The 19,122-nt window shown below is 47.0% G+C and overlaps 1 protein-coding gene across 3 annotated transcripts in view; it reads right to left on the bottom strand.

Moving 5' to 3' along the window:
• Window positions 1-580: 580 nt before the first annotated feature.
• Window positions 581-19,122, bottom strand: part of LOC110507413 (protein phosphatase 1 regulatory subunit 37) — a 52,670-nt gene continuing 34,128 nt past the window's right edge. For all 3 annotated transcript variants that reach the window (XM_036965561.1, XM_036965562.1, XM_036965560.1), the window contains 11 exons: window positions 16,890-16,935; window positions 16,697-16,797; window positions 14,796-14,915; window positions 13,055-13,205; window positions 12,793-12,948; window positions 12,394-12,506; window positions 7,848-7,989; window positions 7,500-7,666; window positions 5,302-7,276; window positions 5,066-5,164; window positions 581-4,906 (listed from right to left, as the gene is read on the bottom strand). In XM_036965561.1, the coding sequence (XP_036821456.1) occupies window positions 5,076-5,164; window positions 5,302-7,276; window positions 7,500-7,666; window positions 7,848-7,989; window positions 12,394-12,506; window positions 12,793-12,948; window positions 13,055-13,205; window positions 14,796-14,915; window positions 16,697-16,797; window positions 16,890-16,935 (3,060 nt within the window). In that variant the 3' untranslated portion in view covers window positions 581-4,906; window positions 5,066-5,075. The remainder of the gene's footprint in view (window positions 4,907-5,065; window positions 5,165-5,301; window positions 7,277-7,499; window positions 7,667-7,847; window positions 7,990-12,393; window positions 12,507-12,792; window positions 12,949-13,054; window positions 13,206-14,795; window positions 14,916-16,696; window positions 16,798-16,889; window positions 16,936-19,122) is intronic.

Consider the following 19,122-nt stretch of genomic DNA (forward strand, 5'->3'; position numbering starts at 1 on the left):
GTTTAATAGCTAACACTGCTGACCCTTAACTTTCCAAGACAACCACATTAGTTGATCAACTAGACACCAGATTGTTGACTTATTGTTATGGCACTCCTCTGTCCGACCTCCGGTTTCACTTAGTGTGCTGGGACAGAAAACTACAGCAGCGTCAACCACAATTGTACTAAACACAGCTGAGAGACACGGTCGACACTGTGCTGGTGGTCAATTGGGTTTTGGTCTTACAAATGCTACACTATTCCTCAACACAACTGGGGCATATACAGAACATATAATGAATACATTGAAATATGTATAACGCTTTTCATTACAGAAACTCTAATCAGGGAAAATAAATAAATATAGATGCAATATACATATGGGCCAGCAATCTAGGCTATGAAAATGACAGTCTGTAGAAGTAGGTTTTAAGGCCCTTTTAAGTTCTCATGGATGGAGCGGCTCTCGGATGGTCAGGGAGAGCATTCCATAGGCGAGGGGCAAGGCAGCATGGAGGCTCGGTCCCCCATAGTTTGGAGACGTGTATAAGATCCTAGCTCAAAGGGCAAGGCAACAAACATGAAACCAAGAGACATGAGAAATTAGGAAACCCTTTATTTCAACCAAGATTATACACAAAATCCATAAATGCAGTAAAACTTGAACCCAAATAAACAAAAACAAGACATTGTACCTTCATAGATAGTTTAGAAGAACACATTATGAGATGTAGGTGAATCTACAAAAACACCACAGGTCACAATATTGCACAATATCATTGCTTATATGATTCTACCTCATAAGTCTGCCTGTACTCTAAAGACAACACTAATGTATTTCAGGTGAGGTGTACTGAGAGCAGAAACCCACTGCACTACTTCTAAATGTACTGAAAGTAAAAGGTGAACGAGGAAGCTGAGAAAAGCAGACTTAGAACTGAAGGTCACTTTTAATTTGTTTTCAGTGTTGCTTTCCTTGTGGATTTAAGCCTTTTCATGGGTGGCAGTTTGGGCTGGGGAAAAGTAGAACAAAAATAAATAATTGCATAGATACAGTAGGGAAGGGAAGAAACATGAAGGAAAAAGAGCTATTACATGTTAATGTTCGCATGGGTGTTGAGTTAAATCGATTCCAGAAGGTCCTGCCCTTAGTCTCTCTATCCAATCCAGATCCCGCGTGTCTACTGTTACAGAAAGAGAATGGCCCTTAAATGTATTTTTACCCTCTGTAAATCAGGGAGCTTTGGAGATGCTGAGTTTCGCTTATGAAGTCTATGTTTAAGGCTTTCTCTAGCCCCCTCTCCTCTTTCTCATGATCTTTATTCATATAAGCAGCTGGGGGGGGGGGGGGGGGGGGGGGGTTGGATTAGTATTGGCTGGAATTCCTTCAGAACCAGATTAGTAATGAAAAAAAAAAAAAATTACCCCCCCACACACACACAATCCCCCACGCCCCATGAGCCTGTCTCTGAGGGGGGCGGTGAACCGCCTCAGGGACATCTTAAAGTTTGGTCACATTTTTGGAAAGTTCAGATTGAGCCATGCCATCCCAAGAAATCTGGAGAAAAGACAGACCTTTTTGAGTCTAGACATAGTAGGGAATAACATCCATACCAGAATAGTACTGAATGCTTGGCCAAGATGCCACTTCATACTTCAAGTATGCCATGTCATAGTAGGACGCGATCGCTGATCCGAGTGGTCTAAATGTTATTTTTTTAAAGAACCATCTCTATATCAGTACACATGTCCTATTGGCAAAAAAAAGGAGAAAATATATGATAGAAATCCATAGAATACATTGAAATTAGATAAAACAATGGCAAGCATCAAACAGATCCTGTTCTCTCAATACCTCTCTTGAAAGAGGGGTCACTAGTCTGGCCAAGCTATCGGTCAGCTCTTGTACTGGGCCTTGGACCTGGTATGCGAATCAGATTTCCACTATTGTTATTTGTAGTTCCACATTGTGTCCGTGGATTCTGTGTGAAGTGGATTACTACTTTTGTCTTTTAGAACTCAGACAGGTAACATGGTACCCTCTTACATTAAGCCTCTTAATTCCTTCAATACAAAGCAGTATCACCTTGCCTAATACAACTCAGACCAGGTCACATCCCATCCGAACGAAAGACGACAGGACAACACCCATTGAGATACACAGTATTCTTATTCCATATCTCTGACGCACCAGAGATCATCACGCCAACCTGATACCAACAAAGGTGATAGTCATTTTGCATAGGCAGTCTCTCACTCCATCCATCCCTGCCTTCCTTCCTCGCTCTAGTCTGGTTCTAATGTCTCAAAGCTCCAGAACTTGTTAAAATGTGGGTTAGAACACTCTTGGAGCAGGCTTATGAAACACTACCAAAGGCCTCCTACAAAGACCTTTAAAAAAAAAACTTGAGTCTCTAAAACTGATGTGCTGTGACATTGTCAGTTAAAGCCATACCATTTCCTTCCTCATATAGAAAGCCATTTTAGGTCCATGTCACCTTGACCAATAAATTCTTCTTCTCTACATCTGAATAACTGGAATATGGCCATTGGCTAATTTGCTTAAACATACAAAAGAAAAAAGAAGAGAAACATGGAAACACTAGCAGCATTTAACTTGCTTGTTGATGGGATGGTACTAACCAGCAGAATAGCAGTGCAAACCTACAGACCTACAGTACTTTGTCCTAAATATGATGGTCCGTCAAATGCAATATTTTCAGAAAATTCCAAATCATTTCCACGCAGAACATCCAAATGCAGTTCCCAAAGAGTATTTCCAGTGAAACACTCCGTCACTTCATTAGTCAGTACATGCATTTATTTGAGAGAGGAACAAAAAGTGATTTGCCATACATATGTGATTACCAGCACATTTCGATTAATTTAACAAATAATTAAAAATGACTAAAAATGAAAGCATTTACAAACAGCAGGGGCAGCACAGACATGATTACCCGGGCTGAGAAACAACCTGGTTGACCAGGGGAGGCAGAACAGTGGGATTGAGACAAGGGGCTCTATTCAACCAAAACCTATATACAGAGGATCCCGCAGCTGAGACAAACCTGTCTTCTTCTTGCACTGTAAGAAAGCACCTTTTTTTTTGCCTTACCCTGGAACCTTCTAGATACCGGTTGAATAGGGCCATTGGTACCTGGCCCATAGGTTCACAGTGGTGGGCATTCAGGCTCACATATGTCCCAAGATGGTATAAGACAGAGGTACCCCTGTGTTCACTCAAAACTTTTACCCACCTGTTTGTGTTCATATCAATGTCCTCCTGGCCTACAAGGAAAACACCAATATCCCCAGCGCTCCCAGGTGGCCTTAGCACAGTGGTGTTTAAGATGTCAAGTTTCAACACAGGAAGTCTCTCAGTCAGCACAGGAAGTCTCTCAGTAAACCATCCCTCACGTAGCTCCTCCTTAGGAAAACGTTCATTTTCATAACTGCACTCTCCCCCCTTCCTTATTGCCATATCCGTTGATCCCGCCACCCAGCATACTCTTATCTACCCCCCCCCCCAAAAAAAAAAACTAAACGTAATAATTGCTCTAATTTGAATCTGAAATATACACCAAAATGGGGAAATCTTTAAAAGCAAACCCCACGGAAAATAACTAATAAAATGAGGAAGAGAAGGGGAGGAAAATAAATCACACAAAGAAAAGGCTCATACAACTATAAAATAAATACAAAAACGACTGATTTCTCCAAGCAGCAAAACAAAAAGAGATGGAATTAAACCTAGTCCGGTCGAAGGCAACATGTATCCTGTGTTGAGTTGGGAAATGAGATGGCACAGTGTTGTACCCGCAAAATACAAAGAAAGAGGGAGAACTTGAAGGAGAGAGACGGTCAGACCTGCTTTTTATTTATACTCCTATTGAGTGTCACACTACATTTAAACCACTCTGGTCGGAGACCAAAAAAAAAAAAAATCAGTCTGGAAAAGAACGTCTGATAACTGTCCAGTCGAGAGAGAAAAAAAGAGAAGAGAAAAAAGGGTAGACTTCCTCCGTAATGAACGGCATTACTCCGTCAAGGCAGACATTTTGTTTTCCAACATTTACAGAGGTTTCCAGAAAGCTTTAGATTGGAGTAACTCCGCTATCTTATTCTTAAAGGAAACCCAACATAATTTGTGACTGAGACCGTGTGCTTTTGGCAGATGACAGATGGTTTGGGTGTTCCCAGGGCGTTGCTGGAGAGACACTGGAGGGGACGATTCCTGAGGGGGCCAAAGCCAACGGAGGGGAAGGAACAGAAAAGAAAGCGATCACTTTGGCAGAGATCCCTTACACACACATTCCTTGGTTATAAAACCATCTGTGCCCCGCTGTCATTGTCAGAGAATGACACACAAAGCCAGTGGGTCCTCTTGTCTGAGTCCCACACAGCTGTGCACACACTTTCGTCCAGCAGAGGGCAATAGCATGGTTTTGTGTCAGTGTGCAAACCCACAATCCTATGAAGAACACACGTCGGGGTGGAGCTGGGGGTGAGCAGAGTGTGTCCTGTGTCTTTGGTTAGCGCAGTGATAAACCCCCTCTGTCCCTCTCTCTCTCTCTCTTTCTCACCCCCCCCCCCCCCCAGCATGAGCATGGTTTCCTGATTGACGGAATGTAGTGACAGGCAAAAGGTTAGTGTGATTTTCTTAGTGTCCATTCTTGTTTATTTTGTTAAACTCTCTTTACAATACAGTGTGCGCGCGTTTCAGTTGAAGTGAATTCCTTATATGCTGTGACGAAGCTCAATGATTATTGTTTTGGGTCTTTTTTTCTTTTTACTTAGATGACAACTGGTCCTCTGTTTTCATAGAGAGGGGGTGGTGAGGAGTTTGTGGTAACGACAACAAAATCGGAGGAGCAACACGGCGAGTCACCGAGACGAGTCCTGTGTTCCTCTCTCCTACAGAACCACTGCAGAACAAACAGATAAGACCGACATTAGAGCACACATTGCATTACTTGATATAGATCGGCCAATCTATTTTTGGGGTGTGTTACCACAAATGTGTCTAGCGTGTGTGGACTGTACATTGTAAAGAGATCCAGGAGATTTAGTAAGTGTGGGTGTACCATGACACAGCTATGGTGCGTCTCTCCCAGTCTCCAGGCTGGCCTCCAGCAACAGCTCCTCCAGGTCCTGACCACAGCTCAGCTCTGCTGTGACACTCACTGCAAAATACACACCAACACATTCTGTCAGACTGTGTGCGTGTCTGCAAGTGTACCACGTGTATACCGTATGCATGTGTTGGTCACACCCGTTGTCCCACTACAGTCAGGGTGTTCCCTCAGAGCCTGTGACTCACCGTGCTCCATCACACAGCTGCCAGGCCCAGGCTTGGGGCCCTCGGGGTCCAGCAGGTGAAGGGCGAACTCTGGCTTCAGGCCGTTGGGAAGGGCCGAGCCCACCACCTCCTCCACGCTCTCCCCCTCGTCCGTGGAGCTCTCGTCTGGGGACTCCTCTCCCTTTTGAGGGGAGCTACGGCCCTCCACCTCCAGGGAAGTGTCTGTCTCGGCTGGAACAGGTGAGGGCTCAGCGGGAAGAGTGGTCTGTGATTGCCCCTCTGGTTGAAGCTGCTGCTTCTGTAGTTCCTCTAGAACAGGATGTTGTTGTTGCAGTTCCACCTGCACAGGAAGTGCCTGTTGTGCTAGTTGCTGCTGTTCCTCCCACAGATACAGTTCTTGTTCAGTTTCTGCTTCTGCTACACTCTCCGTTGCTCCCTGCTCCGGCGGACTCTCTGGCGCCACCTGTTGCTGTGCCCGTGGAAGTGTCTCTGCCGGTTCCTGTTGTGGGGGCAGAAGCTCAGAGTCTGGCTGCACTGTTTCAGGCTGTGACTGGAGCGGTGCTGTTAGAAGCAGACTCCCCAGGGGCTTCGTGTTAGTCTGTGTAGCTAGCTGAGGTGCTAACGGTTGTGGCGCTAACGGTTGCTGAACTGTGTCACGAGCCTGTTCCGGACTCTGGTCCTGCTGTGGAAGCCGTTCTGACTGCATGTCATCTTCCTCCTCTGTGTCGGTTTGAGACTCCGCCTGTTCACAAAGTGTCTCTTCTACTGGGTCCTGACTCTCCTCCTTTTCCACAACCACCTCCTCCCCCTCCTCTCCTTCCAGCGCAGCTTCAGTGGACTGCTGCTCAACAGCAGACTGTTCTAGCCGGGGCTCTGTAGTTGTCTCTACCATCTGCTCTGTCTGTTGGGGTGATGCTAGTGTTGCTGCTGCTATTTCTGTAGGAAGGGAGGGTGAGTGTGATGTCTGGGCTGCTGTTAATGAGCTCTGCTCCGCCAGTACAGGTTGAGAACTGTCTAGAACGTCCTCCACTTCCTCCTCAGCGGGCTGGGTTAGGAGGTTGGATGGTAGTTCTAGCGTCTCCGACGGGTTATTAGGAGTCTCTACTACGGTCTCCTCTGAAGGGGGTTGCTCTGGCGCAACAGGACTCTGCTCCATCGGTTTAGGGTTGACTGTCTGTGGGTCGTCTGAACTCTGGACCAGCTCCTGTGTCAGTGGTGTGGGCGTGGCCTGGGGTTGTGTTCTCACCTCCTCCTGTGGGGGTTGTGAACCAGGATGTGGTTGCTGTGTGGTTTCCTTCACTAGTGACACCACTGACTCTTTGGAGACCTGGGGCTTGGTCAGGCCAATCTTCCCCAGGACCTGGAACTGCTGTTGGTCAGATGGGCTCTCTACTCTGGTCACCATGAAGATCTTGTGGCCCCTCCCGGGGCTCGACACAGAGATACAGCGGCCCGGAGAGGGGGGCGTACCGGGGGCCCCCGTGGACTCTGTGACGGTGATCCCTGAAATGATAGACCCCGTAGCTGGTGAGGCAGAGGGGACGGGGGGTGTCTGTGAGGCATTGAGGGGGTGCTGAGTTGTCGCGGCCCGGAGTGAAGGACCAGTGTGTTTGGGGGCGGGGGAGACGGAGGGAGCTTTAGAGAGAACCACCTCTTCATCCTCTTCTTCGTCCGTGTCCGAGTCGGACTCCAAAAGCAAAGGCAACACCACTCCCTCAGAGCTCGCTGCCAATTGGCTTTCAGTCAGGCGCTCAGTGTCTTTCACTCCTTCCTCTCCTCCCTCACACTCACTGTCTTTCCCATCGTTATCAACAAGCTCGCCGGAATCAGCTCCATCCTCCTCTATGGTTCTGTCCTCGGTGGCGATCTCGGCCATGGAGGCCGAATGCATCTGCTGCTCGGTCTCCTCCTTCTCCTTGGCTAGGATGAAGTTCCGCTTGCAGCCGTTCTGGATCTCAGCCAGCAGGGAACGCTGCGTATCGATGAAGCTCTTCACCTGGGAGGCAGAAGGAAAACAGGAATGAGAACTAGGTGAGATCAGGGCTTTCTATATTGATGTTCCCTGTCTACTCCAACCCTTCCCTACAAATTAATTTGACAATTTTTTCCCTCTTGGACAACACAACTCATCTTGACAATGTATTACAAAGGACAACTTGCATACAGTCCCCACTTCTCTCTGTACATCTCCCTTTCCCCATTTCCCCCCTCTCTCTCACAGTCTCTTTCTTGGGCTCTCGGTCCAGGTCGAGGCGTAGGAGGGAGGTGTTGACTTTGAGGGCCAGGGAGAGGGCCATGAGGCCCCCCGTCTTGATCTCGTTCTCCCTCAGGTCCAGACGCAGCAGCCGGGGGCTCTCGGCGATGAACTCAGCCACCGCCACGGCACCTGACATACAGTACAGGGGGAGAGGTGGTGGTACAGGGGGAGAGGTGGTGGTACAGGAGGAGAGGTGGTGGTACAGGGCTCAGCTCAATGCCCTTTCACACACTAACAGCTCCGTTTACATAGACAATGAGGGTTTTTATTTTAAATAGCTGTAAATAGCTAAATAAGGACACACACACACCCTCGCAAGACAGCTTGGTGGATGCCAGGCCCAGCCGGAGCACCGAGCGGTTGGCGATCAGACTGTCCTTCAGCTTGTGGACCCCCTCGTTCCCCACAGAGTTATGGCCCAGATTTAGGGTCTCCAAACTCTGGGTACAGGGCTAAAGAGGGAGAGAGAGAGGAACAGATTTTACACATAGCATGGGATAGGGGGCAGCAAATATACTGTGACGTATGATGCAAAGTACAACACACTACAAACAGAGGGCTGTATCCATTCCCTTGAAAATGTATGTGTACACAGCGCAGTCGGAAAGAATTCAAAACCCTTCCTGTTTCCACATTTTGTTACGTTACAGCCAATTTTCTAAAATGTATTGAATAAAAACAAATATCTACACACAATACCCCATAATGATAAAGCTATTTTTTTGCAAATGTATTAAAAAAAATGAACAGAAATACCTTATTTACATAAGTATTCAGACCGTTTGCCATAAGACTCAAAATGAAGCTCAGGTGCATCCTTTCTCCATTGATCATCCTTGAGATGTTTATACAACTTGGAGTCCACCTGTGGTAAATTCAATTGATTGGACATGATTTGGAAAGGCACACATCTGTCTATATAAGGTCCCACAGTTGACAGTGCATTTCAGAGCAAAAACCAAGTCATGAAGTTGAAGGAATTGTCCGTAGAGCTCCGAGACAGGATTGTGTCGAGGCACAGATCTGGGGAAGGGTACCACAAAATACATTTTGCACCATTTAAGGTCCCCAAGAACACAGTGGCCTTCATCTTTCTTAAATGGAAGAAGTTTGGAACCACCAAGACCCGACCATCCAAACTGAGCAATCACGGGAGAACGGCCTTGGTCAGGGAGGTGACCAAGAACCCAATGGTCACTCTGACATGGCTCCAGAGTTCCTCTGTGGAGATGGTTGTCCTTCTGGAAGAGTCTCCCATCTCTGTAGCACTCACCAATCGGGCCTTTATGGTAGAGTGGCCAGACGGAATCCACTCCTCAGTAAAAGGCACACGACAGCCCAATTGGAGTTTGCCAAAAGGCACCTAAAGGACTCTCAGACCATGAGAAACAAGATTCTCTGGTCTGATGAAATCAAGAGCGAACTCTTTTGCCTGAATGCCAAGCGTCACGTCTGGAGGAAACCTGGCAACATCCCCACGGTGAAGCATGGTGGTGACAACATCATGCTTTGGGAATGTTTTTCAGGGGCAGGGACTGGGAGACTAGTTAGGACCGAGGGAAAGATGAACGGAGCAAAGCACAGAGATCCTTGATGAAAACCTGCTCCAAACCGCTCGGGACATCAGACTGGGGCGAGGGTTCACCTTCAAACAGGACAACGACCCTAAGCACACAGCCAAGACAACACAGGAGTGGCTTCGGGACAAGTCTCTGAATGTCCTTGAGTGGCCCAGCCAGAGCCCGAACTTAACCTGATCAAACATCTCTGAAGACACCTGAAAATATCTGTGCAGCAACGCTCCCCATCCAACCCGACAGAGCTTGAGAGTATCTGCAGAGAAGAATGGGAGAAACCCCCCAAATACAGGTGTGCCAAGCTTGTAGCGTCATGCCCAAGTCTCGATGCTGTAATCGCTTCCAACGGTGCTTTAACAAAGTACTGAGTAAAGGGTCTGAATACTTACGTAAATGTAATATTTCAGTTTAATATTTTTCATGAATTTGCAAATATTTCACCAAATCTGTTTTCCTTTTGTCATTATGGGGTATTGCGTGTAGATTGATGAGGGGGGAAAAAACTTTTTAATTTCAAAATAAAATGTGGAAAAAGTTGAGGGGTCAGAATACTTTCCGAAGGCATTGTATGTGTGTGTGTGTGCGTGTGTGCGTGTGTGTGTATATATAGTACCAGTCAAAAGTTTGGACACCTACTCATTCATATAGTAGTAGTGAAGACATCAACATTACGGAATCACAGAATAACCACAAAAAGTGCTAAACAAATAAAAATATATTTTAAATGTTAGATTCTTCAAAGTAGCCACCCTTTGCCTTGACAGCTTTGCCATTCTCTCAACCAGCTTCACCTGCAATTATTTTCCAACATTCTTGAAGGAGTTCCCACATATGCTGAGCACTTGTTGGCTGCTTTTCCTTCACTCTGCGGCCCAACTCATCCCAAACCATCTCAATTGGGTTGAGGTCAGGTGATTGCGGAGGCCAGGTCATCTGAGGCAGCACTCCATCACTCTCCATCTTGGTCAAATAGCCCTTACACAGCCTGAAGGTGTGTTGGGTCATTGTCCTGTTGAAAAACAAATGGTAGTCCCACTAAGCCCAAACCAGACAGGATGGCTTATCGCTGCAGAATGCTGTAAATAAATCAGACAGTGTCACCAGCAAAGCACCCCCACACCATCTCCTCTATGCTTCACAGTGGGAACGTTCAACTACTCTCTGCGTCTCACAAAGACACGGCGGTTGGAACCAAAATGCTCAAATTTGGATTCATCAGACAAAAGGACAGATTTCCACCGGTCTAATGTCCATTGCTCGTGTTTCTTGGCCCAAGCAAGTCTCTTCTTCTTATTGGTGTCCTTTAGTAGTGGTTTCTTTGCAGCAATTCAACCATGAAGGCCTGATTCAAGCAGCCTCCATTTCAACAGTTGATGTTGAGATGTGTGTTTCTTGAACCCTGTGATACATTTATATGGGCTGCAATTTCTAAGGCTGGTAACTCTAATGAACTTATCCTCTGCAGCAGAAGTAAGTCTGAGTCTTCCTTTCCTGTAGTGGTCCTCATGAGAGCGCTTGATGCTTTTTGTGGCTACACTTGAAGTTCTTGACATATTCCGGATTGACTGACCTTCATGTCTTAAAATAATGATGGACTGTCATTTCTCTTTGCTTATTTGAGCTTTTCTTGCCATAATATGGACTTAGTCTTTTACCAAATAGGGCTATCTTCTGTATACCACCACTACCTTGTCACAACACAACTGATTGGCTCAAACACATTGAGGAAAGAAATTCCACAAATGTACGTTTAACAAGGCATACCTGTTAATTGAAATGCATTCCAGGTGACTACCTCATGAAGCTGGTTGAGAGAATGCCAAGAGTGTGCAAAGCTGTCATCAAGGCAAAGGGTGGTTACATAAAATATATTTAGATTTTTTTTTTAACACTTCTTTGGTTACTACATGATTCCATGTGTTATTTCATAGCTTTGATGTCTTCACTATTATTCTACAATGTAGAAAATAGTACAAATAAAAGAAAAACCCCAGAATGAGTAGGTGTCCAAATTTTGACTGATACTAATATACAGTATATAATATATATATATATATATATATATATATATATATATATATATATAAAAAATATATATCAGTAAAAACAAATGTATTGTACGTGGTGCCTATATGTACATGTCTATCCCATTATGAGAATGTAGCGGAGGCAGTCATGGGATCTCGTGCATGAGCGTTAGATGAATGTCCAGAGCGTGTGTTCTGCACCACTAGATCCAGTCCGTGATGGGAACGCTAGCCGACAGGCCTCTCTGAAGACCCGGAATCTCGTGTCTATGTGCCAACATTCCCAGAAGGCCTCTGTATTCCAAACACCCCTCAACGTCCCGACAAAGGGACATCTAAAAAGGGACATCATTCTAGGTTCCTCAGTTCTTAAAGAGCAGCTGCTGCAATTTCATTTCTGTATTTTGATATGACAAGGAAGTATCAGTCGTACCAAACCTGTCCACCTGGGGGTCCGACTAGGCTTCATTCTAGTTGGGTGATATACAGTATATTCAGAATATCATCCACCCAGCCCTAAAAACACTTTCCCTCAGGCCTGCTGACTAAGTCATCCACGCGGTCAAAACAGTATCATTCTCTATGTGAAGGATAAAAGGACTGTTGGGAGCACCACTACTATGTGCATGAGCCACCCTCCCACTGACCGACAGGCCCGGATTTAGACGTCACCACCACGCTTAACTAAAAAAGGCCCAGTGCTAAAAGACAGGCCCAGTGCAGCCGTTTCGATCTTGGAATGTTGACTGCACTGGGCCTTCAAAGCTAGGCCCAGTTCTCCTGGCAACCGGATCAGTGATAATGGCCTGTACCCAGCTTCTCTGTCCTGATAGGACGAGCAGAGACAGGCTGGGAAGGGGGCGATAGCAGTGGGAGGGAAAGGACACACCAAGGAGTTACATTGCACAGTTGCTGATATCACTGGAAGTAAAACTTGACTCGACATCAGTCACATTAGCCATACGAGTGGGATTCTTCCGAGCGAGTTCAATTAACTGTACAACTTGCAGTGTTATGAACCTCATGTACAGAATGGTGTCCAATGTAACTGCCAACGCATGTCTATGGTTCCACAGGGAACCCATAGGGATTCCTTGTCTGTTTTATACATCGTTTCTGTGGGAGAGATGTGAGGCCGGCTCCAGACACAAAAACACAGGACTGCTTAAATCAGCAGAGTCCAGGGAGCACACGCAAACCACAGTTTCCTCAACCCCATGGCTGCATCTCATTTTGTGGCGTGTGTGTTTACCAGTGCAGCTGCGAGGTAGCCCATGCCGTTGTGTGTTAGCTGGTTGTTCCAGAGCACCAGAGTGACCAGGCCTTTCCTCTGTTCCTTCAGGCCTTCACAGACGTAGGCCAGACCTGCGCACCACACAGAGGGAGAGGTAGAAAGAAAGAGGTTAGGGGTAATGGCTGAGCGTGGGGTTAGTTTGTGATTCAAATGACATTTGTGGTTAGAGAATGCGGTTCTTCCGTTCTTTAAAACGTGTCCAGATGATTTGTTACAAGGAAACAAGAGACGGAGAGGCACTAATTTTGTACTTTGGACTGCAAGACGGAAAACTCAACACTGGTTTATGAGGTTGTCATGACGTGATAGAGAAGGTGAGAGAGAGAGCGAGATGATAGCAGTGAGCTGTATCCCTACCAGAGTCCAGTATGTGGTTGTTGCGGAGGTCCAGTATCTGGATGTTGCAGTTGAACTTGAGCAGGTTGCCCAGCTGGGCAGAGTCCTGCAGGCCGTTCAGCTTGTTATCGGCCAAGTACAGCTCCCGTAGGTTCATGTTCATCTTCAGAGCCGTGGCTGGAGAGAGGGAGAGATGAGAGAGAGGGAAGGAGAGGCAAATGAGTGAAGGATGAGGAAATGGAGGCAAAAACTTCTCGGTTAACACATCTTCCAGCAGCGTTACCCAGCAGCATCAGTGGTCGTCCAGAGAGCCCAGCGTTCTCTAGGTGCAGCACAGCAAGACTGCCGCTGATGCGGAGCGCCCGTGCCACAAACGGGGCAGAGTGATCCAGCAGGGGTGTGTTGCGGGCGTCCAGGTACTGCAGAGAGCTCGTCTGGGGGCAGAAAACACATGCAGTAAAATTTCTAGTTAAATGTATTTTATAAATCCCTTTTCACATCCGCAGTTGTCAAAGTGCTTTACAGATACCCAGCCTAAAACCACTTTATTTGTATGAATTGTGAGCGCAAAGAAAAGAGCCTCATTCTCTAGATCTCATACCCACGTCATCATGAGTCACTGGCACATTCTTCTTACAATCAAAAAGGTAGAGAGAAAAAAAACATGGTCTCCTCCGTGTAGACATACTAACCCATAACGGCAGACACAGTTTTGCTTGTGCCTTCGGGAGGCCTGCGATCTGCAGCCCACGTACTGTCAGCTGTGGCTAATATGGACGGCAGGTAGTCTAGCGGTTTGCGCATTGGGCCAGTAAACAAAAGGTTGCTAGTTTGACTCCCCGAGATGACATGGTGGGAAAAAATATGTCAACGTGCCCTCCAGTGGCGCTGGCCGTGACCCCGGCCGCGACCCCATTCTCCAAGGGTGTCTCAGAGAGAGTTGGGATATGCAAAAAAAAAATTAAAAATCTAATTTGCACATAATACACATTTGTGAAATAGGACAATTATAAGTGCCCACCAAATTATTATATCTGAACACCTATGTGCTCACAAACAGACTTGTACAGAGGATGTCTTTGGAAAATATATTGGATAATCCTCCCAGCATCCCTGGGAATGGGAACACCCCCCCCCCCCCCCCACTGGGTTTAACTGTGACCTGACCTCTCTTCCATAATCCAGGAACTTCCCGTAATCTGTAATTGGAGCTCTGATAGTGATGACTCACGTCACAGCGCCAGTTAAGAGCATTACACCTTGCTGTCACTGGAAAGAGACATTATTCTCTAACAAATACGTGCTACGCCCAGCCTAGCGATGATGCATAGCCATATCCAGACACACCTATACACACAACCAGGAATGTATAGTACCACTGCAAACGCAAAGGACGTCAAGCGGCTTGCTTGGAGAGTACTGCTTCCCTGTGATGTGGCTCAAAGAGGCCTCGGAACTCAGGACCGCTGCCTTGTAAACACATGACCGTCCTCCTGAAGCGTCTCTACCCGTCACGCTATTGAAAAAGGCCTTTTAACTGCGCAAGGGGCTGAGGACTGAGTTTCACATATCCCCATCTGCTACACAAACACACAAGCTAAAAAGCACACTTGTGTACGTACACTAAACCTCCTGCATGCCTGAGCGCCCGATTGCAGCCCCAGGGGGTGCTTCAGTGGAGACCGCAGGCATGTCTCATCCTCACACATACCCAGGGGAGATGTCTTTCTAAACCCACATGGGTTTAGTGTTAATGAAACTACGTTGCAAATCCAGTCGATCGAAATGCATTCAATAATTTAAACATGCTGCTGGATTCTACTCATTGTTCTTTAAAAAAAACGCCCATCACATGCATATTTTAATGGCTAAATACTGCACAATTTAAACACCTGACCCTTAATCCCCAAAAGTCTAAATTTTGGACTATAAAATGGTGCCTTCCTGTACTATTTTGCCATAAATTCATCGCTCGACGACCCCCCCCCCCCCCCCCCCCCCGCCCAGAGGTCAAGACCTCTCACCTTTCTCATCATGTGGGCTGCGGCCTGCCAGCCGCGGGTGCCGATGTGCTTGTTGAAGGAAATGTTGAGGTGTGTGGCCGACTCATAGTACTCAATCATGTCAAAGAGAGCGGACGCACCCTGGGAGGAAGAGAGGAGAGACAGAGGAGGATCAAATGTTAGGCCACACTTTACACTGGCCTTACATCCCAACTACTAAGATAAGATCATGAAAGATAAATATTCCCTACTAGTGTTGCCATACGTTTTAAAATGGGAGGAAGGGCCGACAGTGTTGTGCACAACCTCCGCTACTATGGAAACGGCCAACCGCCTCAAGGGTGAGACCACTGGTTGGTTGGTGCGAGAGACGGACCAAAGGAAAATAGAGAAATAGGCCTATATGGTAGAAGCTGACACTACTACTCAGACATCAACACTCCAAAAGGCCTGGGATTTTTAACCAGGAAACATACACCCAGCATACTCATGAGCAGGTGATCATTGTGAGTAGAAGGGAATCTACACACACAGGCAGAGGCCCCATTTGCCTGAAACAGCAGAAATAGTCAAGTCATGAGCCCGGTGGGTAAGTATCTGGCTGGCTGCAGAATCTGCATGCTGACCTCAGTCTAGGAATCAGCACATGACTGGGGCCAGGACAGCACAATCTGCACAGGGAACCTTTCCTCAACCCTCCAGAAATCATTAGAAACTGTGGAATCATTCATGCAAATAATACCGTGCCTTTGGAATTAATTCACGCAAATCAAACAAAACGTGGTCTTCGAATGAAATAAGTAGACAAAACAGTCGCGCTAAGACGATGTTACCTCAGGTTCTATCCGACCAGAACCACGACCGTCCAAAAGTAAAGAAACTGAACAAATAAGTCCTGACGGATGCCCCTGGCTGGCTGGTGTAGCTACAGTAAGTCACATTAACAGAGAGCCTGATGAAGTGAGGCAGCTGGAAAAGGGTAACACAACCCACTACAGAGAGACTGGGCTGATCCATGGCTCTGTCTCAACCACTGCCTCTCATTCACCCACTCCTTCGCTCCCTTTCCCTCTGTCGCCCAGGTAGGGTCATCCACATCCAGGCCAGTGACAGCCAGCCCGACAAACCCACTGTCCCCATCTAAACTCGACTCTCTCTCCCCTATAATGACCTGCGGTGGGGGGAGAAACTCCGTGAGAGAGCCACTAAAAGAGCCCCTAAAAAAAGAATGTCTTTAACGAGCGAGTGTGTGGGAGCTCAGCGTGACATTTCCAGGGCAGTCAGTGAGTGTGGGGGGGCGCCTGCATTCATACACAATGTATTTGTTTAGTACTGTCAGTGTATCTTTGCATGCATGAACATGCTTATGTGGATAGCAAATGGGGGCATGCACCGTCCTCTCCGCGTGCATGAATGTGCACTCACGTATAGGTCTACAGTTTAGTCTGTGCAAGCATGGACAAAAAGTGTGTGCATTTACAGCACTTGACTGAGTAGCACATGGAGCCAAGCCTACAAAATGTGTGTTTGAGGAAATAAGAAGTGGTCAGACTAGGCAGCGTCGGTTTGTGTCCCTCTGGCCTACAGCAGAGCTCCGGTTCTGACCGCCTGGTCTGTCTGCGTCTGACCGCCTGTCTGTCCGCGTCTCAACCCAACCCCATCTAATGGTGTTTACATTCACAGAGCTCTTAGAGTAATCGCGCGACCCTGGGAGACACTGCACATCCTGCCAGAGGAGAGCGGGACAGGAAACAGACAGGGGGAACGAGAGGACAGGGAAATAAGAGGAGGGAAATAATGAGAGCGAGGAAAAGGAGTTGAAGAGAGGAAAGAGGGTAAAAAAAGTTTAAAAGGAAGATGAGAGGGGAAAACCAGGAAGGGAGAAGAGGGGGAAGGAGAGTGAGAGGTGTGGATAAACGTACATCTTCATCCAGGTTGGTCTGCTCCAGGTCCACCACTTTAAACTGGACCCGCTTGAACACCTCCTCCAAGGACTCACACGCCTTATAGTCCAGCTTCTCACCTGGAGGGACACAAGAGGTCACGCCTTGAAGACAGACCTGTGTGCGCGCGTGTCTGTTGTACGCGGTGCGTGTATATTCAGTATACGCTTACCTTTAAGGTCCAAGCATTCATTTCGGTGAGTTAGGTCTTTCAGCTCCTAAGAAAACGCAGGGAAACAGAACAACCCTCAGTAAGACACACAAAGCCAATCACTCAGAGAGACAACACAGTAGGACAATGTCACCATAGAGACAGACTTTGACTTTCATCACATAAAAAGTGGACCAATATGAACCCACGTAAAGGGAAAAAAAAACAACTCCTGTGTACACAGACCTAAACCGTTGATACAAAGAACAGGTCGGCAGGACACGATTGCTCAATGGGGATTAAAGTGTGTGTGTGTGTGTGTGTGTGTGCGCCCGCTCTTGCGTCAGCAGAGTACAACATCAAGCCAAGACCTGCCTGAACAGACAGGAAAATAGCAGACAAAGCATTTCTTCTCTTATCTGAACCAGTGTCATAGTAGGATGGCCAATAATAATATCCAGCATTTTATCTGTTGAACGTCCCAGATCCCTACATAGGTAAAGGTTGACTCTTCCCGTTCAAACTCAGTGTGTGTGTTGTTACACACACACACACACACACACACACACACACACACACACACACCTGGCTGACGCACGGCAACCATTTTGTGCCAATAAGATGCACGAAATCAAAGGGAAATAGTGCCATCTAAAATGTAGCAGGTCCATGAAACCTGAGCTGGACACATTGTGATTACAGTGTGTTAGAGAGGCCCGTGGCGGGTATTGCCCTCAATCACATCTCTATACGACCCACAAGTCTGTTTACGTGACGCAAGTGTCCTCACTCCACAGCAACCAATTCTATTCTATTCACAGTTAGTGTCATAACGCCGCTGCATTCAAAGGGGGGGGGGCTGCTTGTCAGATAGTCACCGCTGATAACAGTAGCTAAACAGACCTAATTCCTCATATCAAAAGCAAAGTACACCGAAGTGTATTTTCAGGGTATGTGATCTACACAACCAAGAGCAACATTAGGGCCAGGTTACGGTCAATACTTAAAAATTGCAGATGAGAAATACAGCTAAGTCTGTCCAAGATCAGCAGCGATAGATAGCTAAGAATGGATCAAGGCTCTGAAGCTCTGCTAGGACCTGAATACAGCCCAGCCAGCCAGACAGAGTGTGAGAAACTACAGACAGCAGAAAAACAGACCAAAGTAAATAGTCCCCTGGCCCTATAGCCTTCAGGTGGTTTTGACTGTCTGCAGGCGATACTGACAGACACTTCAGCCCAGGCAAACACACCCTTCTGGAGAAAATTAAAAACTCATTGTACTTTAAACTACAGCTGGTTTAGTCACTTGCCATGAAGAATACACAGCCATTAGCACAATATACCATGTTGCCAGAAGCCTACAGCAGATGGATGTGAATGTGACAGTGTGAGAGGAAAGACAGACCTATTCAGGTATGTGAGAGTGCGTGTAAGACCCACTGAGGTACTGCATAGTGTGTGTGTGTGTGTCACCCATTCAGGTACAGATACATTCATCTGAGTGAGCGACTTTCTGGGGCTGATGGTGTGTGACCCTCCATGGCGTTCTGGGATTGGCAGGTCCTCCACTCTTCTACCTGGGGTGATTGTGTGTGTGCGCGCGTGTGTCTCTGAGAGGGGCGAGCGAGAAACTACGGAAAGGGAACACGATACGGCACTGCACAGGCCTCCACAATAGGATACAATAGGACTGTGTGGCCGCAGGTATGTCTGTCCCTGAATAATGAGTAGTCCTATACACCTGAATGAGTCACGAGCACGCCAAAGTGAACATCTGTGGCCTTATGAGTGTGCGTATTCTTGAGCGTGTGTGCACATGTGCGTACACATCTATAGATGTGCGTGTGTGCACATGTGCGTACACATCTATAGTTGTGCGTGTGTGCACATGGGCGTACACATCTATAGTTGTGCATGTGTGACAGAGGGGGAGATTGAATGTCCTCGTGCCGACGGGGAGCAGCGGAGACAGAAATGTGACACAGTGCTGCCAAGCGTCTAAGCCCAGGGGCTCTGGTTGGGGCTACTGAGGCTCAGGTATTCCACACACATACGCTGAAATAGGCTAGAGCCCCTTAAACACACACACACACACACACACTTAATGTAGGTAACCTGTAGGCCCCTGGCCGGACACCACGTGCACAGTACACACTAAATAAAAAGTGTATTTAAAAAGGGGGGGAAAAAAACAAAACACATCTTTCTTGGCAGCCATTTTTTGTGGGGGCGGGTATGTTTATACAGCCGTT

Source organism: Oncorhynchus mykiss, chromosome 27 (genome assembly GCF_013265735.2).
Source record: "Oncorhynchus mykiss isolate Arlee chromosome 27, USDA_OmykA_1.1, whole genome shotgun sequence".
NCBI classification, from domain to species: domain Eukaryota; kingdom Metazoa; phylum Chordata; class Actinopteri; order Salmoniformes; family Salmonidae; genus Oncorhynchus; species Oncorhynchus mykiss.